Source organism: Salvelinus namaycush, chromosome 3 (genome assembly GCF_016432855.1).
Source record: "Salvelinus namaycush isolate Seneca chromosome 3, SaNama_1.0, whole genome shotgun sequence".
Lineage (NCBI taxonomy): Eukaryota > Metazoa > Chordata > Actinopteri > Salmoniformes > Salmonidae > Salvelinus > Salvelinus namaycush.
In genome coordinates, this window is record NC_052309.1 from 13,310,646 (window position 1) to 13,333,922 (window position 23,277).

Here is a 23,277-nt window from a genome sequence, read left to right on the forward strand (position 1 = left end):
GTGTGTGTGTGTGTGTGTGTGTGTGTGTGTGTGTGTGTGTCTGAGTGTGGTTCAGACCTGTGAGTGCTTGGAGACCCAGTGACGCAGTACATTGAGGACTCTGTTGGTAGCAGCTCTACGGATGATAAACTCCTTGTCACAGGTCCTCTCGCTATTATTGAAACCTGAGAGAGAGAGAGATATATATAGAGGGAGAGAGAGAGAGAGAGGGAGAGAGAGAGAGGGAGAGAGATAAGGAGAAAGCGAGAGTCAAAGAAGGAAATTTACGACGCAGGTATTTACCAGGTGTGGATGTTGTCTTTTACCCTGGGAACTGCCGTGTCCGGCGGCTGCTGTTGCAATAGCATAGGCTGAGGCTGGTGACATCGTACCATGATTGTTCTCCCCCGTGGAACCTCCAGACTGTCTGTATCGCATGTGTCGGTGTGTAGAGGGGGAGCGACAGGGGGACTCTGTCAGGGGGACTCGGTCCTCGCTGACTTGAGGGTTAGACTCTGGAAGGAACTTCTCCAGAGAAACGGTCTCCAGAACAGCTGTTAATTAAAATACACAGGCACTCAGTAAGTGTGCGTTTATTTGTGTGTGTGTTCGTGTGTTCCTGCGTGTGTTCCTGCGTGTGTGTATTTTCATGTGTGTGTGTATGTTCGTGTGTGTGTGTTCTTGCATGTGTGTGTGTGCCAGCCTACCCCTGCGGATGCTGCGTCTGAGTTTCCCACAGCAGGCGTCGATGCGCGGCATGTCTCCTCCTTCGTCTTCCAACGTTGGGGGGGCAGGTTCCGGAGAACCGGGAGGATGGTCCAGAGAGGTGGTGTGAGGGGAGTTGGAGAGCCCCGGGATTGTTGGCAGGCTGGGAGCCCGCGTGCAGGTGGGAGGGGGGGACGAGAACCCTGATGGAGCCCGGTTGGAGGTGGGAGGGGGGGATGAGAACCCTGACGGAGCCAGGGTGGAGGTGGGAGGGGGGGACGAGAACCCTGATGGAGCCAGGGTGGAGGTGGGAGACGGGGAGGAGAAGGAGGGAGGGTGGTAGGAGGTGGGGGAGTTAGCAGCAAAGGAGGAAGGGGTGGAGAGGTCTAGGACTCCTGCCTTGGAGGAGAAGGGGGAGGAGAGGGAAAGTTTGCGGGAGTGGAAGGGGGAGGAGAGGGAGAGTTTGCGGGAGTGGACAGGGGAGGGGGTGGTGAGAGGAGGAGAGGAGAACTTGCGACAGAGACGGGGAGATTTGTTGTTGAAGTGCTCGCCGCACCACGTCCCCTGGTTGGTAGCAAAGAACAACTCCAGAGACCTGAGAGGAGGAGAGGAGAGAAGAGAGGCGTGGGATAAGAAGAGGAGAGGAGAGACCAAAGGTAGAAGAAGATTTGGAGAAAGAAAAAATGGACACACTTATTTCTACTGAGAAAGACGTCATGTGACAAACCTCTGCAACTGGGTCATTCCACGAAATGAGTGCCTTTTGATATTTTAGGTTGAAATTGTGCACAAATATTGAATTTTAAAAGCTTGTTATATTAAATTAAGTGACCCATATACCACATGGAAAATTCAAGAAGTCTGATGTTTTTATATGAATATTAACTTGCTAAAGTGCCAAAACTCAGCATCTTGACATCTTCCTCTGTGCACCCTCTGACTTCTAGGAAGATTTGAACCCACTTAACCCCAACATTTCTCCAAGTTTTCACCATCATTGTAAAGCCCTCATTATTTTGTTGCTTTAAGAAAGTCATTTCTGAAGTACTAACTCATTTCTGAAGATGTATTATGTATTTAATGTGATTAGTGGTTAAATGTAAGGTAAAAAAAAATACCTGTCAAGTGTTAATTGTTTTTAAAGAAACATTGCACATCTAATAGTCAGATCATATTGTCAAAGCAGGTGAACTGATTCTCTTTTTGGCCATTTTCTAGTGTTTTGGGGTGGAAAACTGAGCGGGTCGAGCATTATAAATCAACCCTGTTACCCATAGATAGGCTAGAAATTTTTAAACAATCAAAAAAATGTGTGAAGCTTGCATTTAATTGCTCCTCCTTGTTGCACAAAGCAAGCTTTCTTTCCCCCGTCACAAGGGGATTTATGGCTGATTTAAGATTAAATCTGTCATGATTCCACCAGTCACAAGAGCGTGGCAGAGACCGTCCAGGAGACATTAAATGACACTCAGGTGTGTTTTCTGTTTCGCTTTGCAGTAGCTTGATTTCTGTTCCCTGTGTGTTCGTCCCCAGAGTGAGTTGTCCAGTGTTGGTTGTTTTTCCAGGTATTACTGTTATCCATATATGTACATTTATCTCAAATTGTTGATTCCTCATCTGGTCCATTCTCTGCACCTGGGTTCAACCTCCGCCTCTCACAAAATCGTCAACCTTGTAAAGACACTTACTATAGACATTTTTTTATTTAACCTCTTGAGATGTGAAAACTTGTTTTTCATTAAATTGAACATGTGCTATTTATAACAGAATGTTACAATTCATGTTACAATATTTTTGTTTTAAAGGATGTACTGTATGAACTACTGTATGAGTGAAATGAAGGATGTACAGTATGAACTACTGTATGAGTGAAATGAAGGATGTACAGTATGAACTACTGTATGAGTGAACTGAAGGATGTACTGTATGAACTACTGTATGAACTACTGTATGAGTAAAATGAAGGATGTACTGTATGAACTACTGTATGAGTGAAATGAAGGATGTACTGTATGAACTACTGTATGAACTACTGTATGAACTACTGTATGAGTGAAATGAAGGATGTACTGTATGAACTACTGTATGAACTACTGTATGAGTAAAATGAAGGATGTACTGTATGAACTACTGTATGAGTAAAATGAAGGATGTACTGTATGAACTACTGTATGAGTGAAATGAAGGATGTACTGTATGAACTACTGTATGAGTAAAATGAAGGATGTACAGTATGAACTACTGTATGAGTAAAATGAAGGATGTACTGTATGAACTACTGTATGAACTACTGTATGAGTAAAATGAAGGATGTACAGTATGAACTACTGTATGAGTAAAATGAAGGATGTACAGTATGAACTACTGTATGAACTACTGTATGAGTAAAATGAAGGATGTACAGTATGAACTACTGTATGAGTAAAATGAAGGATGTACAGTATGAACTACTGTATGAACTACTGTATGAGTAAAATGAAGGATGTACTGTATGAACTACTGTATGAGTGAAATGAAGGATGTACAGTATGAACTACTGTATGAGTAAAATGAAGGATGTACAGTATGAACTACTGTATGAGTGAAATAAAGGAATGAAAGAAAAAAGAGTGTTACTCTTGTTGGTCCAGAGCAAGACGTGTGATCTTCAAACTGTAGTCAGGACAGAGAGACGTGATGGACAGACGATCAGAGGAGTGATACTGAACCCTGTGGGGAGAGGGGAGGAGGAGGATAGCACAGGAAAGGATGGGAGAGTAGGTGGAGGTTTGGAGTGGAGGAGAGGAGCAGAGTGGAGGAGGGGGGAGGAGTAGGGGAGGAGTGGAGGATGTGGGTGGAGGGGGGAGTAGGGGAGGAGTGGAGGATAGGGGGGAGGAGTAGGGGAGGAGTGGAGGACAGGAGAGGAGGAGGGGAGTAGAGGAGGACAGGGGTGGAGGGAGAGAAATGAGAGTGAAAGAGACAGAGATGGTGAATGTCAGCATGCATGTCTAATATATGAGGATTGAGGGGGGAAGAGAGAGATTGGATAAAGGAGTGATGGAGTGACGGATGAATGAGAAGACATATTGTGTATGTGTGTGTGGGTTCATACTGTATATATTTCTACCTGACCGGTATAGAGGTAAAGGGTTTCTTGTATATGTCGGCCAGTTTGTCCATGACCACAGCAGCGGTAGTAAAGATCCTGTACGTGTGGAGGAAGGTGTTGAGGAAGTCGATGGACAGGAAGCGCAGGTCAGTCAGTCTTTCCAGCAGCCGCTCCACGCTGGCGTAGCGGATCTGGGGGACCTTGCAGGAGTTGAGCGTCTTGCTGAAGCAGATGTCCACATCATCTTTGTGCAGACGTGCGTCCGACCTGGTGGGACACGTATGAATAAGATCATCAGCCATTGGGTGATCTCCCAGAGAGGGCGAAGGGAATTGGATAACCTGGGGATTATAAACCCTCACTGGTGTAGAAAAGGGAAAAAAAATATTTTAACTTTATTTGAGCTCTTACTTGATCATGTGCGGCACAGTGACTTTAGAGTTTTCCTCAAACACACTGGTCATCAGGCCATTACAGCGGATATTATCTATACACTATAGACAGAGAGAAATAAATAGTTACAGAATGAAAGACAGAGGGAGAAAAGAGTGGTGAGACACTCATGTCCCTGTCCATGGTGCTGAACCTCTTTCAAAATCAGTGGTTAGAGGCTTGCAGAAGCAGTAGGGGTAGGAGTTGATTTGGGACTGGGCACCTCATCCCCAGGTGTGTTTACCTGACTGATGTCACTGATCCAGCCAGCTTTCTCCTGGCGGGAGGGAGCCAATAGGATGACAGAGAAGGCGGGGCCATCAGGGAGTTCCACCATGATCTTAAACTCCAGGTGGTTGAAGCCCTGACTTCCTGCATTGTCTACAGAGGGGAGAGAGGGGGAGAGTAAGAGAGAGAGAGTGAGAGAACAAGTGAGTGAGAGAGAGAGAGAGAGAGAGAGAGAGAGAGAGAGAGAGAGAGAGAGAGAGAGAGAGAGAGAGAGAGAGAGAAAGAAACAGAGAGACAAGATTAATAGACTTCTTGTTGATTGGGTGATTGATTTGTTTGATTGATTAAGACAGACACTTACAGTCCTCATCATTGGCGTCCAGCTCCTCTACAAGTGTACATTCTATCAGGGTCAACACCCCCCCCTGCTGTTAGGATCAAAGGGCAGAGGTTAGAGGTCATACATCATGTATAGAGGGAAGGTCAGTTGAGTTAAAATCTGCTTGACATACAAACGTTTCCTACTACCTTGTGTGCAGGTGTTTGATCATGCGAAAGTACATGCATGTGTGTCTGTGTGTGTGTGTGTTTGATTCTCACCTTGATCAGGTGCAGCTTGCCCCCGGAGGTGCGTGTGCAGACAAGGAAGTGTTTTGTAAAAAGGAAACACTGTCGCTCTCCTTCCTTCTTGAGTGACAGAGAGCCCAGACGGACCTTACTGAGCATGCCCCGTTCATTGCTGGATGGGAGCTGGATCAGTGAGCCTGATGGGTAGATGGAGAGGGGGTATGGTGTGTGTGTATATTTGGTAGGAGGCGGGGAAACAAAAAACATAGGTTACACATACTGTACTACTGATGACAGTTACCGGCAACCATCTTATAATGCTGTGTATTCTGCCTGGTGTGTGTGTGGGTGTTTACACGCGTATGTACTCACCCTGTCTGACAAAGGTCTGGCTGGTATCCAGTAATATGTCACAACCTTCTACGATCATTCTCTCAATGGCCAGATTCTTACGAATGTTCTCTGTATCGCTCACCTCATCATGCATCATCCTGAAAACAAAACCACAGTTAGCTACATTATCAACACAACTACTGTTACCTACATTATGAACACAACCACCGTTAGCTACATTATCAACACAGTGATGTTAGCTGCATTATCTACACAACCACTGTTAGCTACATTATCTACACAGCTGCTGGTAGCTACATTATCAAAACAACCATTGTTTGCTGAAAATACATTATCTACACAACCACTGTTAGCTTAAGCTACATTATCTACGCAACCACTGTTAGCGACAGCTACATTATCTACACAACCACCCTTGGAAACATTATCAACACAACCACTTTTAGCTACATCCACACAGCCACTGTTAGCTACATTATCTACACAACCACTGTTAGCTACAGATACATTATCCACACAACCACTGTTAGCTACATTATCAACACAACCAAAGTTAGCTAAATTATATACACAACCACTGTTAACTACAGCTACATTTTTTACGCAAGAACTATTAGCTACAGCTACATTACCTACACAACAACCCTTAGCTAAATTATCAACAACCACTGTTAGCGACAGTATCTACACAGCCACTGTTATTAACTACAGCTAAATTATCAACACAACCACAGTTAGCTACATTATCAACACAACCCCAGATAGCTACATTATCTACACAGCCACTGTTAACTACAGCTACATTATCAACACAACCACCCTTAGCTACATTATCAACAAAACTACTGTTAGCTACATTATCAACACAACTACTGTTAGCTAAAGCTACAGTATCCACACAGCTACTGTTAACTACATGATCTACACAACCACTGTTTACGACAGCTACATTATCTACACAACCACCCTTAGTTACACTATCGACACAACCACTGTTAGCTACATTATCAACATGACTACCATTAGCTACAGCTACATTATCCACACAGCCACTGTTAGCTACATAACCCACACAACCACGGTTAGCTACATAATCTACACATCTACCGTTAGCTACATTATCACCACAACCACTGTTAGCTACATATACAACATACACACTGTTATCTACAGCTACAGTTGAAGTCAGAAGTTTACATACACCTTAGCCAAATACATTTAAACTCAGTTTTTCACAATTCCTGACATTTAATCCCAGTAAAAATCCCCTGTCTTAGGTCAGTTAGGATCACCACTTTATTTTAAGAAAGTGAAATGTCAGAATAATAGTAGAGAGAATGATTTATTTCAGCCTCCATTCCTGTCATCACATTCCCAGTGGGACAGACGTTTACATACACTCAATTAGTATTTGGTAGCATTGCCTTTAAATTGTTTCAGTTGGGTCAAACGTTTCGGGTAGCCTTCCACAAGCTTCCCACAATAAATTGGGTGAATTTTGGCCCATTCCTCCTGACAGAGCTGGTGTAACTGAGTCAGGTTTATAGGCCTCCTTGCTCGCACACTCTTTTTCAGTTCTGCCCACAAATTTTCTATAGGATTGAGGTCAGGGCTTTGGGATGGCCACTCCAATACCTTGACTTTGTTGTCCTGAAGCTATTTTGCCACAACTTTGGAAGTATGCTTGGGGTCATTGTCCATTTGGAAGATCCATTTGCAACCGAGTTTTAACTTCCTGACTGATGTCTTGAGATGTTGCTTCAATATATCCACATCATTTTCATCCCTCATGCCATCTATTTTGCGAAGTGCACCAGTCCCTCCTGCAGCAAAGCACCCCCACAACATGATGTTGCCAACCCCGTGCTTCACGATTGGGATGGTGTTCTTCGGCTTGCAAGCCTCCCCCTTTTTCCTCCTGTAACGAACGTCGTCGGGAGAAGGAGAAGAGGACCAAGGTGCAGCGTGGTAAGTATTCATAATACTTTTAATAAATACGAACACTAGAACAAAAACAACAAAACGACAAACGAACAGTTCTGCAAGGTGCAATACACAAAACAGAAAACAACTACCCACAAACACAGGTCGGAACAGGCTACCTAAGTATGGTTCTCAATCAGAGACCACGATTGACAGCTGCCTCTGATTGGGAACCATACCAGGCCAAACACCTAGAAATACAAAACATAGAACAAAACATAGAATGCCCACCCCAACTCACGCCCTAACCAAACCAAAATAGAGACATAAACAAGGAACTAAGGTCAGAGCGTGACACCTCCAAACATAACGATGGTCATTATGGCCAAACAGTTCTATTTTTGTTTCACCAGACCAGACGACATTTGCAAACCGTAGTCTGGCTTTTTTTATGGCAGTTTTGGAGCAGTGGCTTCTTCCTTGCTGAGGTTATCAGGTTATGTCAATATAGGACTCGTTTAACTGTGGATATACTGTAGATACTTTTGTACCTGTTTCCTCCAGCATCTTCACAAGTTCCTTTGCTGTTGTTCTGGGATTGATTTGCACTTTTCGCACCAAAGTATGCTCATCTCTAGGAAACAGAACGCGTCTCCTTCCTGAGCGGTATGACGGCTGCGTGGTCCCATGGTGTTTATACTTGCGTACTATTGTTTGTACAGATGAACGTGGTACCTTCAGGCATTTAAAAAAAAAGGAGAGCCGCACACTCAAGGAGCTCAGATGCAAAAACTTCAGGTGTTTGGAAATTGCTCCCAACGATGAACCAGACTTGTGGAGGTCTACAATATTTTTTCTGAGGTCTTGGCTGATTTCTTTGGATTTTCCTATGATGTCAAGCAAAGAGGCACTGAGTTTGAAGGTAGGCCTTGAAATACATCCACAGGTACACCTCCAATTGACTCAAATTATGTCAATTAGCCTAACAGAAGCTTCTAAAGCCGTGACATAATTTTCTGGAATTTTCCAAGCTGTTTAAAGGCACAGTCAACTTAGTGTATGTTAACATCTGACGTACTGGAATTGTGATACAGTGAATTATAAGTGAAATAATCTGTCTGTAAACAATTGTTGGAAAAATTACTGGTGTCATGCACAAAGTAGATGTCCTAACCGACTTGCCAAAACTATAGTTTGTTAACAAGACATTTGTGGAGTGGTTGAAAAACTAGTTTTAATGACTCCAACCTAAGTGTATGTAAACTTCCGACTTCAACTGTACATTATCTACACAACCACTGTTAGATACAGATACATTATCCACACTCACTTCGACAGCTCCTCTAGTTTGGACTTGGCGAACTCCAGGCTCTTGCGCTCCACGTGCTCATGAGGTGTGTGTGCCAGCAACTCATGGAGAGTGATGATGTAACGAGGAATCTAAAACACAACGGAAAGATGTCTGACTGTCTGTCAGTCAGGCGACATATAGCTCTACAGGTGAGGTGAGAGGAGGTCTGGGCCATATGGTAGATGTGGAAGTTGAGGGGTTAAAGGTCGGAGGTTAATGAGGTCTGGATGTGTGTGTGTGTGTGTGTGTGTGCACGTGCGTGCGTGCGTGCGTGAGTGCCTGCCTGCCTGCGTGCGTTTTACCTGAAACATGGGGTATGTGAGGAAGGTCTCCAGCATGCGTTCCTCACAGGCAGTATTAGTCTCATACTGCTTCAGCAGCTTGTCAAAGTCTCTGTTCTGTTTACAGTTGGCCAGGACCTGCAGGCTGTACTGGTGGTTCCTCACAAACTCCTGGTAGATATTCAGCATGGGCAGCAGAATGTCAAACAGGTCCGCTAGAGAGAGAGCAAGAGAGACATTAATACACATTATACACACGTAATAAATTACACTGAACAAAAATATAAAAATATATAAATGCAACTGAGTTACAGTTCATATAAGGAAATTTATTAGGCCCTAATCTATAGATTTAACATGACTGGGAATACAGATATGCATCTGTTTGTCACAAATAACTTTTTTTAAAGGTAGGGGCGTGGATCATAAAAACAGTCAGTATCTGGTGTAACCACCATTTTCCTCATGCAGCGTGACACATCTCCTTCGCATAGAGTTGATCAGGCTGTTGATTGTGGCCTGTGGAATGTTGTCCCACTCTTCAATGGCTATGCAAAGTTGCTGCATATTGGTGGGAACTGGAACATGCTGATGCACACGTCGATCCAGAGCATCCCAAACATGTTCAATCGGTGACATGTCTGGTGAGTATGCAGGCCAGCTTCCAGGAATTGTGTACAGATCCCTGCAACATGGGGCCGTGCATTATGATGCTGAAACATGAGGTAATGGCGGTGGATGAATGGCACGACAATGGGCTTCAGGATCTCGTCATGGTATCTCTGTGCATTCAAATTGCCATCAGTAAAATGCAATTGTGTTTGTAGCTCATGCCTGCCTGCCCATACCATAACCCCACCGCCACCATGGGGCACTCTGTTCACAATATTGACATAAGCAAACCGCTCGCCCACACGACGTCATACACGCTGTCTGCCATCTGTTCGGTACAGTTAAAACCGAGATTAATCTGTGAAGAGAACACTTCTCCAGCGTGCCAGTGGCCATCGAAGGTGAGCATTTTCCCACTGAAGTCGGTTACGACACCGAACTGCAGCCAGGTCAAGACCCTGGTGAGGAGATTCATTATTTTAAATATGCTATTGGACCAAAAACAGATCTGGCTAATTAATCTATATGGGCCAAATAATGATGATCCGAAAATATATATATTATAATCTATTGAGCTCACAAGCAACAAATGAATCTATTATTATTGTGGGAGATTATAATATGGTTTTAAGTACCTCAATGGATCGTAAAGGAATTCCCACTACAAACATTCACCCTCAAGCACTTAAGGACATCACGAATATCATGGATACATTAGAACTAGTGGATATATGGAGGCTACCTTGTAGTTTACCAATAAAATGGGAGGATGGTGAAGTAGACAAATATAAATGAACTTACCACAATCAATTTCAATAGAAAGTTTGCAAATATAGATAAGATTCTGCAACCATGGAGAGGTCAATACTTGTCTATTTATGGAAAACCCACATTGATTAACTCTTTGGTCCTATCACAGTTTACTTACTTACTAATGGCTCGGCCTACTCCAGACGACTCGTTTTTTAAATAAATAAAACAATATTTCCTTTTATTTGGAATGCTAAGCCAGACAAAATTAAACGTGCCTATTTATATAATGAATATGAATTTGGTGGGCTAAAATGATTAAATATTAAAGCTTTCAACCTCTCACTAAAAGATTCAGTCATACATTGGTTAAACTTAAACCCCAAATGGTTCTCCAGTAGATTATTAAGAAAGGCCCATGCTTTGTTCAAAATGTGCCTTTTTGCCTTTATACAGATTACAACTTCTCATTTCTGACTAATTGAAAATTACATTTTGTTTAAAGTATCGCTCTTTCTTCAACAAGCCATACAAAGCTGGTTACAATTTCAGTTTTATCCTCCAGAGAAGATAGAACAAATATTACAACAAATGTTATGGTTAAACTCAAATTTACTGATTAATAAAAAAGCATTCTTTAAGGAAAAAATGTATTAAAATGTTATTATATTTATTAATGATATTATTAATAGAAACTGTGGAGTTATGTCACATATGCAGCTATCGAAAATATGTGAATGTCTGCTCAATCCAAACTTACAACCAACTGATTGCAGCATTACCACATGGAGGAGGCAAGTGGAAAAGGGAGAAGGTAGGGACTGTTTTGCCTGCCATATATTAAATATACAAATTGGCTGAAAATAATTGAGATAAATAGATGAATATACCAGTTTCATTTGAGAACAAAAATGTTGACAGCTGCGCCATACAGCTTGCAAAATAAATGGGAAGAGGTTTTTGATGTACCGATTCCATGGCACATGGTTTATGAACTGGTACAAAAAACAACATTTGATTCAACACTTGAGTTTTTCAATGTAAATTATCATACAAAATGATTGCCACCAACAGAATGCTATATTCAGTTGAAGTCGGAAGTTTACATACACTTAGGTTGGAGTCATTAAAACTCGTTTTTCAACCACAAATTTCTTGTTAACAAACTATAGTTTTGGCAAGTCGGTTAGGACATCTACTTTGTGCATGACACAACTAATTTTTCCAACAATTGTTTACCGACAGATTATTTCACTTATAATTCACTGAATCACAATTCCAGTGGGTCAGAAGTTAACATACACTAAGTTGACTGTGCCTTTAAACAGCTTGGAAAATTCCAGGAAATGATGTCATGGCTTTAGAAGCATCTGATAGGCTAATTGACATCATTTGAGTCAATTGGAGGTGTACCTGTGCATGTATTTCAAGGCCTACCTTCAAACTCAGTGCCTCTTTGCTTGACATCATGGGAAAATCCAAAAGAAATCAGCCAAGACCTCAGAAAAAAATTGTAGACCTCCACAAGTCTGGTTCATCATTGGGAGCAATTTCCAAATGCCTGAAGGTACCACGTTCATCTGTACAAACAATAGTAAGCAAGTATAAACACCATAGGACCACACAGCCGTCATACCACTCAGGAAGGAGACGTGTTCGGTCTCCTAGAGATGAACGTACTTTGGTGTGAAAAGTACAAATCAATCCCAGAACAACAGCAAAGGACCTTGTGAAGATGCTGGAGGAAACAGGTACAAAAGTATCTATATCCACAGTAAAATGAGTCCTATATTGACATAACCTGAAAGGCCGCTCAGAAAGGAAGAAGCCACTGCTCCAAAACCACAATAAAAAAGCCAGACTACGGTTTGCAAACTGCACATGGGGACAAAGATCGTACTTTTTGGAGAAATGTCCTCTGGTCTGATGAAACAAAAATAGAACTGTTTGGCCATAATGACCATCATTATGTTTGGAGGAAAAAGGGGGAGGCTTGCAAGCCGAAGAACACCATCCCAACCGTGAAGCACGGGGGTGGCAGCATCATGTTGTGGGGGTGCTTTGCTGCAGCAGGGACTGGTGCACTTCACAAAATAGATGACATCATGAGGGATGAAAATTATGTGGATATATTGAAGCAACATCTCAAGACATCAGTCAGGAAGTTAAAGCTTGGTCGCAAATGGGTCTTCCAAATGGACAATGACCCCAAGCATACTTCCAAAGTTGTGGCAAAATGGCTTAAGGACAACAGAGTCAATGTATTGGAGTGGCCATCACAAAGCCCTGACCTCAATCCTATATAAAATGTGTGGGCAGAACTGAAAAAGCGTGTGCGAGCAAGGAGGCCTACAAACCTGACTCAGTTACACCAGCTCTGTCAGGAGGAATGGGCCAAAATTCACCCAACTATTGTGGGAAGCTTGTGGAAGGCTACCCGAAACGTTTGACCCAACTGAAACAATTTAAAGACATTGCTACCAAATACTAATTGAGTCTATGTAAACGTCTGACACACTGGGAATGTGATGTAAGAAATGAAAGCTGAAATAAATCATTCTCTCTACTATTATTCTGACATTTCACATTCTTAAAATAAAGTGGTGATCCTAACTGACATGACAGGGAATTTTTACTAGGATTAAATGTTAGGAATTGTGAAAAACTGAGTTTAAATGTATTTGGCTAATTTGTATGTAAACTTCCGACTTCGACTGTATATGGGGCATACAACAATCTCAGCTCTGTAGATTTTGCAAAGAGACAGAATCACTAGAAATGTATTATGGTATTGCCCCTATGTAACTTGTTTCTGGTCACAGGTTCAGGAATGGTTAAAATATCACAACTTTCACTTAAAATTAACCTTACAAATAGCAGTGTTGAGCGATTTGGAAAGCCATAGTCAGTCAATAAATAACATAATAATACTCGTAGGAATGTAGGAACACACCGCATGTTCATCTTTAGCTCACATTCTATGGATACTATACAATTAGAAAGGTTCAAAATGTATGTAAAACATCACAGCACAATTAAAAAATATATGGCACATGGAAACCAAATGAGGGTGGTCTATGGTGATAGGTTGGATGGGCTGAGAGTGGAGTGGCTGAGGGGTGGGATTAAAGAGCTCATGTTTGGTAATGTATTATTGTTATGTGATTGCTATATATAAAAGTACAATGTATGTAAAATGTATATGTAAAATGTATGTACAGTATATGTAGCAGAAAAGCTGTAAAAAAAACAAAGAAGATATGAGTCCCTGGTGAGGACGACGAGCACGCAGATGAGCTTTCCTGAGACGGTTTCTGACAGTTTGTGCAGGAATTCTTCAGTTGTGCAAACCCACAGTTTAATCAGCTGTCCGGGTAGCTGGTCTTAGACGATCCCGCAGGTGAAGAACTGGGATGTGGAGGTCCTGGGCTGGCGTGGTTACACGTGGTCTGAAGTTGTGAGGCCGGTTGGACGTACTGCCAAATTCTCTAAAATGACATTGGAGGTGGCTTATGGTAGAGAAATGTTTCAATTCTCTGGCAACAGCTCTGGTGGACATTGCGGCAGTCAGCATTCCAATTGCACACTCACTCATAACTTCAGGCATCTGTGGCATTGTGTTGTGTGACAAAACTGCACATTTTACAGTGGCCTTTTATTGTCCCCAGCACAAGGTGCATCTGTGTAATGATCATAGTGTTTAATCATCTTATTGACATGCCACACTTGTCAGGTGGATGGATTATCTTGGCAAAGGAGAAATGCTCCCTAACAGTGGTGTAAACAAATTTATGTAAACTCTATGTAAACTGGACTCCATGTAAACTGGAAACCACATATCCTGAGGCTGCATTTATTGTAGCTGGGGATTTTAACAAGGCTAATCTGAAAACAAGGCTCCCTAAATTTTATCAGCATATCGAATGCGCGACCCGGGCTGGCAAAATTCTGGATCATTGTTACTCTAACTTCGCCGATGCATACAAAGCCCTCCCTCGCCCTCCTTTCGGCAAATCAGACCACGGCTCCATTTTGTTGCTCCCAGCCTATAGACAGAAACTAAAACAGGAAACGCCCATGCTCAGGTCTGTTCAACGCTGGTCTGACCAAAATTGATCACGTGGACTGGGATGTATTCCCGGATAGCGTCGAACAACAACATTGATGTATACGCTGATTTGGAGAGCGAGTTTATTAGCAAGTGCATCGGTGATGTTGTACCCACGGCGACTATTAAAACCTTCCCCAACCAGAAACCGTGATTGATGGCAGCATTCGCGCAAAACTGAAAGCGCGAACCACTGCTTTTAATCAGGGCAAGGTGACCGGAAACATGACCGAATACAAACAGTGTAGCTATTCCCTCCTCAAGGCAATTAAACAAGCTAAGCGTCAGTATAGAGACAAAGTAGAGTCGCAATTCAACGGCTCAGACACGAGAGGTATGTGGCAGGGTCTACAGTCAATCACGGACTACAAAAAGAAAACCAGCCCCGTCGCGGACCCGATGTCTTGCTCCAAGAAAAACTAAACAACTTCTTTGCTCGCTTTGAGGACAATACGTGCCACCAACATGGCCCGCTACCAAAACCTGCGGACTCTCCTTCACCGCAGCCGACGTGAGTAAAACTTTTAAACGTGTCAACCCTCGCAAGGCTGCAGGCCCAGACGGCATCTCTAGCCGCGTCCTCAGAGCATGCGCAGAACAGCTGGCTGGTGTGTTTACGGACATATTCAATGAAACCCTATCCCAGTCTGCTGTTCCCACATGCTTCAAGAGGGCCACCATTGTTCCTTTTCCCAAGAAAGCTAAGGTAACTGAGCTAAACGACTATCGCCCCGTAGCACTCACTTCCGTCATCATGAAGTGCTTTGAGAGACTAGTCAAGCATCATATCACCTCCACCCTACCTGACACCCTAGACCCACTCCAATTTGCTTACGGCCCCAATAGGTCCATAGACGACACAATCGCAATCACACTGCACATTGCCCTAACCTATCTGGACAAGAGGAATACCTATGTAAGAATACTGTTCATCGACTACAGCTCAGCATTTAACACCATAGTACCCTCCAAACTCGTCATTAAGCTCGAGACCTTGGGTCTCGACCCCGCCCTGTGCAACTTGGTCCTGGACTTTCTGACGGGACGCCCCCAGGTGGTAAGGGTAGGAAACAACATCTCCACCCCGCTGATCCTCAACACTGGGGCCCCACAAGGGTGCGTTCTCAGCCCTCTCCTGTACGCCTCCAACTCAATCATCAAGTTTGCAGACAACACTACAGTGGTAGGCTTGATTACCAACAACGATGAGACGGCCTACAGGGAGGAGGTGAGGGCCCTCGGAGTGTGGTGTCAGGAAAATAACCTCACACTCAATGTCAACAAAACAAAGGAGATGATCGTGGACTTCAGGAAACAGCAGAGGGAGCACCCCTCTATCCACATCGATGGGACAGTAGTGGAGAAGGTGGAAAGTTCAAAGTTCCTCAGCGTACACATCACGGACAAACTGAAATGGTCCACCTACACAGACAGCGTGGTGAAGAAGGCACAACAGAGCCTCTTCAACCTCAGGAGGCTGAATAAATTTGGCTTGTCACCTAAAACACTCACAAATTTTTACAGATGCACAATCGAGAGCATCCTGTCGGGCTGTATCACCGCCTGATACAGCAACTGCTCCCCCACAACCGTAAGGCTCTCCAGAGGGTAGTGAGGTCTGCACAACGCATCACCGGGGGAAATCTACCTGCCCTCCAGGACACCTACACCACCCGATGTCACAGGAAGGCCAAAAAGATCATTAAGGACAACAACCACCCGTGCCACTGTCTGTTCACCCCGTTATCATCCAGAAGGCGAGGTAAGTACAGGTGCATCAAAGCATGGACCGAGAGACTGAAAAACAGCTTCAATCTCAAGGCCATCAGACTGTTAAACAGCCATCACTAACATTGAGTGGCTGCTGCCAATATACTGACTCAAATCTCTAGCCACTTTAATAATTAAAATTGGATGTAATATATGTATCACTAGTCACTTTAAACAATGCCACTTTATATAATGTCTACATGCCTACATTCCCTACATTACTCATCTCATATGTATATACTGTACTCTATACCATCTACTGCATCTTGCCTATGCCGTTCGGCCATCGCTCATCCATATATTTATATGTACATATTCTTATTCATTCCTTTACACTTGTGTGTAAAAGGTAGTTGTTGTGAAATTGTTCGATTACTTATTAGATATTACTGCATGGTAGGAACTAGAAGCACAAACATTTCGCTACACTCGCATTAACATCTGCTAACCATGTGTATGTGACCAATAAAATTTGATTTGATTTGTGCACACATTTTTGTGTGTATCGAAAATACATGGGATCTTTTATTTCAGCTCATGAAACATAGGACCTTTACTTGCTGCATTCATATTTTTGTTCATAGCTAGATTCATGCACAGATCCTAGAAATGCAATACATTGATAGAACAGGTCGCAAGACGATTCCATATTGATAATCAAAGAGGTCAGCATTAAATAACCCACTGTTTAAGCACTCTACTCACCCAGCACCAGAGTGGGCCAGTTGGCTATCCGAGCCTTCAGCCCCTGGTGGAAGATCTCATGGAGGAACATGATGGTCTCACTGAGGACAGAGAGAAGAAGAAGAGATGTAGTTGAGATCTCAGGCCTACCAGGTGAAGAAGATGCTTCTGACATCGTAGTCTGCGTGTGTGTGCGTGCTTTCATATGTATATGTGTTACCTGTTGAGGAAGATGCTGCTGACGTCATCATGGCTGATGGGAGGTTTCTTGGAGCTGGCGGCCATACGTAGTGGTCTGAGGAAGAAGTTGACCAGGACAGAGAGCTGGCATACGTACTCTGTCTCTGCCTCCACCATGTTAAATACGATGTGGTTCCTCTTCCTCATGTTCTCAGCTTGTGGAGAACAGATGTAGTCCTGAACAATGATCTTCCACTTCCTCCGACACAGCCAGCCTCGCATGAAACTCTGGACCTGGAGGGGAGACAGGACACACCGGTCAGAATACACACATAAATATAGGTCAGAATACCTATCAAAACCTTGAGGGAAAAGTAATCAAATACCGTAAAGACAATTGCTGATACCTTTTTGATCTTTTTAATGTCTGGATCCTCCTCCTCTTGATTAGTCTGGCAAGGCAGAATCCTTTCCTTGTCCTTATTCAACAGTACGATCTCGAAGAACACAGTCAACAGTCAGATCCATGTGAGTGTGTGCATGTGTATGCGTGTGTGTGTGTGTGTGTGTGTGTGTGTGTGTGTGTGTGTGTGTGTGTGTGTGTGTGTGTGTGTGTGTGTGTGTGTGTGTGTGTGTGTATGTATGTATGTATGTGTATGAGTGTTTGTACCTCTGCTTTCAGCCTCTCTATCTCTGTGTCCTGGTCCTCTAGCTGGGTGCGTAGCTGGTTGGCTGCCACCTTCTCTGTCTCCATGATCTGGACCAGGTGGATGTACTTCTGCATCAGGACCTCGCGCTCAATGATGATGTCAGAGTAACTACAGGTAGAATGGTAAGTGTTGAATGTTAAAACTAAGTTGACATGGTGAACATTGCACAGCAAACATCACAAAAGCATTACGCTCGATACATATTACCAAGAAACATCATTTTCAAAGTTAACATTATAGCATTAGTTTATTCATAATCCATCAATGTACATTAGTAACAGCAGAACATACACATCTAGTTCAGTGGTAGCCTCTTGGAGGGAGGGAGGGAGGGAGGGAGGGAGGGAAGGAAGGAAGGAAGGAAGGAAGGAAGGAAGGAAGGAAGGAAGGAAGGAAGGAAGGAAGGAAGGAAGGAAGGAAGGAAGGAAGGAAGGAAGGAGATATAGAGAGAGCGAGGCGGAGTGTTGAGGTCAGGGGTGTGTTGTAATCACTGTGGCAGTACAGCACCAAAGTGTGACCTAAATGTGAACCACTCCGAGCAGAGCACACACACACACACACACACACACACACACACACACACACACACACACACACACACACACACACACACACAATCTCTTACAAATGGAGCAGAAATGTGGAGAGGGGATTGTGTGTGTGTGTTTAGCGTGCGGATCACTATACAGTCACTGTGTGTCTTAGAGCAGATCAAGCCACACTGGCTACTTAGAGGAGAGTCAGCTGTTGCATTTACATGTGTGTCATGAGTACAACAATTAAGCCAGACCCAAATCAAGCCCTAACTCCTATCCTTCCCCTAGCCCCTAGCTGCTACCTCTTGTAAAGAGGTGTTGAGGTTTTGTTGTTGGATAGACTCCACCCTCTTACCTGGCCTGTTGGATATACTCCACCCACTTATTGCAGTCTGACTCCTCCTCTGTCCGCAGCTCCAGAGGCTTCTGACCGTCATGGCCAAACACCACCAGGAAGTAGTGCTGGAGGAAACAGGAAAGAGAAATACTATTACAAGGAAGTAAACAGGAAATAGAATCAACATGTGAAGGTGCTACTCAATCAATTGCAGGTATCAGATCAAATCAAATCAACGTTTATTGGTCACATGCGCAGAATACAACAGGTGTAGACCTTACAGTGAAATGCTTACTTACAGGCTCTAACCAACAGTGCAAAAAAAGGTATTAGGTGAACAATAGGTAAGTAAAGAAATAAAAACAACAGTAAAAATACAGTGAAAAATAACAGTAGCGAGTCTATAACAGTAGCGAGGCTATATACACTAGCGAGGCTATAACAGTAGCGAGGCTATATATAGTAGTGAGTCTATAACAGTAGCGAGGCTATATACACTAGCGAGGCTATAACAGTAGCGAGGCTATATACAGGCACCGGTTAGTCAGGCTGATTGAGGTAGTATGTACATGTAGATATGGTTAAAGTGACTATGCATATATGATGAACAGAGAGTAGCAGTAGCGTAAAAGAGGGGATGTTTGTAGTGCTTTCAGAAGTGTTTGATTTGCACAGCAGCATGTCCTGGAATGCCACACAAGCTCGCACACATTCACACACACACGCACACATTCACACACACACTTAGACACACACACACACACACGTAGACACACACATACACACACACACACACACACACACACACACACACACACACACACACACACACACACACACACACACACACACACACACACACACACACACACACACACACACACACACACACACACGTAGACACACACGTAGACACACACACAAGTTGCTCTTTCTCTGCCAGGAATCCAATAAACACGCAACTTCCTCCATGTTAGGCGTTCCCACCACATAAACAATACTCTCAGAATATAAAGAATGAGTCAATTGTTTAAAACGTTTTAAAAAATGTAGAGAACATTTCTTGAGTCCTTGCCACTGGGCATGAAAAGCAGGAAATGTCATCCCAAATGACCCCTTCTATCTGTGACTCAGTTCACTGACCAAAACACATTAGAGAGAACAGGAGAGTGCTATAAAGGTCATAGTACAGAACCAGGTTTCCTGCAAAATAAACAATTGTCTTATTTACACAGCAAACATGACCCCATTGGCTCCATATGGATATTCAGTAGGCAAGGTGGGCACGGGCTAGCCCACAGCAATCCCACATCAGCCCAATTAATAAATTCCTATTAAATAGCAAAGGCTCATCGACCTAATGTGGGCAGCCTACATGGGGACAATATTTTAGCCCGGACTGGGCCCACATTGTCAATCAAATCAAATCAAATCAATGTGTCAATGTGGACATGTTTGCTGGGTAACTACTGTGTTCTGCCAACTCATTCCTTGGGAGGAAAGGAGAGTGACTGTTTATGTAAGAAAGACTGTGATAAGAATGTCTCTATTCTATTCTATTTGACAATATTGTTACATTTAGATTGTTCAATTTCTATTTTAAATTAGAATGTAATTTAATACAATTATTAATCTAATGTCACCACTGATCTGCTTATTTAGAAAATAAAGATGTGAATCTGTATGCGATACATAAAATGCTGGACTCAATGACAATATGTTTTCATAGAATTAGATTCAAATTCCACCACAAGCCGTTGTTTATATCAAATAAAATCAGATGATACAAAAATGTGTATGTATATAAGCGGGTAAGAGACACTAGCGTGTTTGCCTGTTAAGAGACCAGAAAGAGGCTTGAGGGCTTATTTGTGTTGTGTGTGTGCGTGTATGTGGATGTATGTGTGTGTGCAGGTTACATAACGACCAGAGCTTGTGCAGCTTCTTACTGCTGCTAATCTGGCCTCCCCAGCCTAAGGCCTGCTGTCAGCTGGGGGATAACAATGAGAGAGAGTACTTTATTTTTAGTATTTGGCCCAAAACAAGTACTTTTATTTTAGTATTTGAATGGTTATTTGTAAAAACCAAATAGTCTACCAAATTGTATTCAAGGGTATTTTCAAATACTTATTTGTAATGCTATTGTAACGTCCTGACCAGAGTTCTTATGTGTTTTGCTTGTTTAGTGTTGGTCAGGACGTGAGCTGGGTGGGAATTCTATGTTGTGTGTCTAGTTAGTCTGTTTCTGTGTCCAGCCTAATATGGTTCTCAATCAGAGACAGCTGTCAATCGTTGTCCCTGATTGAGAATCATATATAGGTGGCTTGTTTTGTGTTGGGGATTGTGGGTGGTTGTTTCCTGTCTTTGTGTTTTGTCTGCACCAGCTAGGACTGTGACGGTTAGTTTGTTTTGTCATTTTGTATAGTGTCTTGTTTTGTGTTAATTAAATAATGGAAAATTACCACGCTGCACATTGGTCCTCAGATCCTTCTCGACTCTCCTCGTCTGAGGAGGAGGACGACTTAGACTGCCGTTACAGCTATTTTCAAGTACCTGGGATAAATGCATGGGTGTGTATTTGAGTATTTCCAAATACATTAAAATATTCAACTACTTGTCAAAAAATATTTTTGAATACTTACTTTGAAAGTATGTGAAAGTAACAGATATTTTAAATAGTATTTGAACCCAGGTCTTGTGTGTGTGTGTTCATGCATTTTAATGTGTGTGTTAATGTGAGGACAGATTAATGATTTCTGCTACCATGGCTGCTTACAGCAGAAAAACACAAACATGCCCCCCCTAACCGCCCCTCTCTCTCTCTCTGGTTGATTTTTGTGGTATTATATGCTGGTTCTAAATGTAGTTTCATTGCTTTACTTGACCTAACAAAATGGTCTCTCATCTTCTCTCAGTCTCTCTGTAACTGTCACAGTCAGTCAGACACCGTCACAGCAGAGTTTCACACACAAAACCTCTAAAACCCTCCCTTCAGTCCCTCCTCCTCTTCTCATCATAATAAATACTGTCAATCACATCCCAGCGCTCTCTCTCTCTCCTCATCATCTACATTTCTCTCTACTCATCTTCAGCCTCTCTCTCTCGATCCTTCAATCCATCCCTCTTTCACTATTTCCCCAGCCTCCTCTTAGTCTTATCATCTCTCATTCTCTCCCTCCTTCTCTTTTTCTCTAATTATCTCTCCCCCCCTTTCTGAGAAAACTTGTAGGCTACCTTACATAACATTTCTTGAAGTGTGTGTATGGTGTGCGTGGTGTGTTGACAGCGATGTGTCGGTGTGTGTGAGAGTGTGAGAGTGTGTGTGTGTGTGTGATGTGTTCTAAAACTGTGCCACTTCAACCAACAACCATGGTAACCATGGTAACCCATCAATATGCCGACTGGCTGGCGCTGAAGTAGCCATCTTATTAGCACAAAGAACTTTCCTCTGCGAAGAGGTATATTATATAACAACTTACATAAAGAGAGAGATCAGAAAGAGAGAGAAAGACAGAGATAGAGAGGCAGACAGAGAGACAAAGACAGACAGAGAGAGACAGACAGAGAGACAGAGAACGCGAGAGAAAACGCGAGCGAGAGAGAGAGACAGAGACAGGCAGTGAGACAGACAGAGAGAGACAGAGAAAGAGACAGACAGAGAGACAAACAGAGAGAGAGAGAGAGAGAGAGACAGAGACAGAACACTTACAGGCAGGCAGTATTCCCTATTTTTTTGCAGCCCCTCCCTACCCTCCTTCGCTCGTCCTCCATATAAAACAATTCATGCTTTATTTGGCCTCATTTGCATGTGCAGCTCTCAATGTTGCTTCAGGGTCCTTTGCACGCCCCCCTCCCAAAAGCATTAAAGGAAACACTGATTCCCAAACTGCTGCTGCTAATTTACAGTCTGACCCCCCCAACCCTGCCTTTTCACCAGCGACTGAGCCTTCACATGGAACTATCTCCCCTCTCACATACTGTCTACAGCCTCAGAGCCCACAGCAAGGCTACAGAGACACACGCTATCCTCCACTACCTCACAAGACCAATACCACACACACACTCGCACATACACACACACTCAAACACACACACACACAGACAACCAGGACCAGAGATATTAACACAATGCACAGCCCAAACCCCCCAGACACGTACAGTTGCTACAGTAGTTGATAAAAGTTTTTAAATGATGACAACAGCAACTTTAAGGAGATGAGGCTGCTGCTAGGCACGATATATTCCAAACTGTACTGCTCAGTGTGTGTGTGTGTTTGTGCTATCTGCAATGTTTTTGTCTGGTTTAAACGTTTAAAGGCAAAGCAGCTAGCAAGGTACTTCTCCGTGCGGTCATGGGCAGCCTAGCTGTAGGCCTATGGAAAAGACGGTGCTTTCTAAATCCATGAGTGTCCAGATATCCGTGACCTTTGACCTGTTTGAATCCTTTTCGACTGTAATTGTGATACATAGGATTCAAATAAAGTATCTAATGTGTGTATGTGTGCACGTGTGTGTTTGCGTTTGCGTGTGTGTTACTGTTTGAGTGTCTGTGTGTGTTTGTGTGTGTGCATGTGTGTGTGTGTGTGTGTGTGTGTGTGTGTCTTTAAAACCCTCTCACTTTGCAGCCTTTGGAGCTGTGTGTTTGTTGTCCACTAAGTGGCCTTTATCCAACAGGATCAAAC

General features: G+C 43.1%; 1 protein-coding gene across 10 annotated transcripts in view; it reads right to left on the reverse strand.

Annotated features, from left to right (window-relative positions):
• Positions 1-23,277, reverse strand: part of LOC120044975 (ras-specific guanine nucleotide-releasing factor 2-like) — a 40,244-nt gene that overhangs the window by 13,963 nt on the left and 3,004 nt on the right. For 7 of the 10 annotated variants that reach the window (XM_038989753.1, XM_038989750.1, XM_038989755.1 and 4 more), the window contains exons 2-18: positions 18,614-18,720; positions 17,683-17,830; positions 17,420-17,509; positions 17,053-17,306; positions 16,854-16,933; positions 8,930-9,123; positions 8,607-8,716; positions 5,372-5,490; positions 5,033-5,196; positions 4,794-4,860; positions 4,449-4,585; positions 4,184-4,266; positions 3,791-4,039; positions 3,301-3,393; positions 687-1,279; positions 306-533; positions 58-164 (exon numbers count right to left, since the gene is read on the reverse strand). In XM_038989753.1, coding sequence (XP_038845681.1) covers positions 58-164; positions 306-533; positions 687-1,279; positions 3,301-3,393; positions 3,791-4,039; positions 4,184-4,266; positions 4,449-4,585; positions 4,794-4,860; positions 5,033-5,196; positions 5,372-5,490; positions 8,607-8,716; positions 8,930-9,123; positions 16,854-16,933; positions 17,053-17,306; positions 17,420-17,509; positions 17,683-17,830; positions 18,614-18,720 — 2,823 coding nt within the window. The remainder of the gene's footprint in view (positions 1-57; positions 165-305; positions 534-686; positions 1,280-3,300; positions 3,394-3,790; positions 4,040-4,183; positions 4,267-4,448; positions 4,586-4,793; positions 4,861-5,032; positions 5,197-5,371; positions 5,491-8,606; positions 8,717-8,929; positions 9,124-16,853; positions 16,934-17,052; positions 17,307-17,419; positions 17,510-17,682; positions 17,831-18,613; positions 18,721-23,277) is intronic. The other 3 variants (XM_038989759.1, XM_038989752.1, XM_038989751.1) reach the window with 2 other exon arrangements.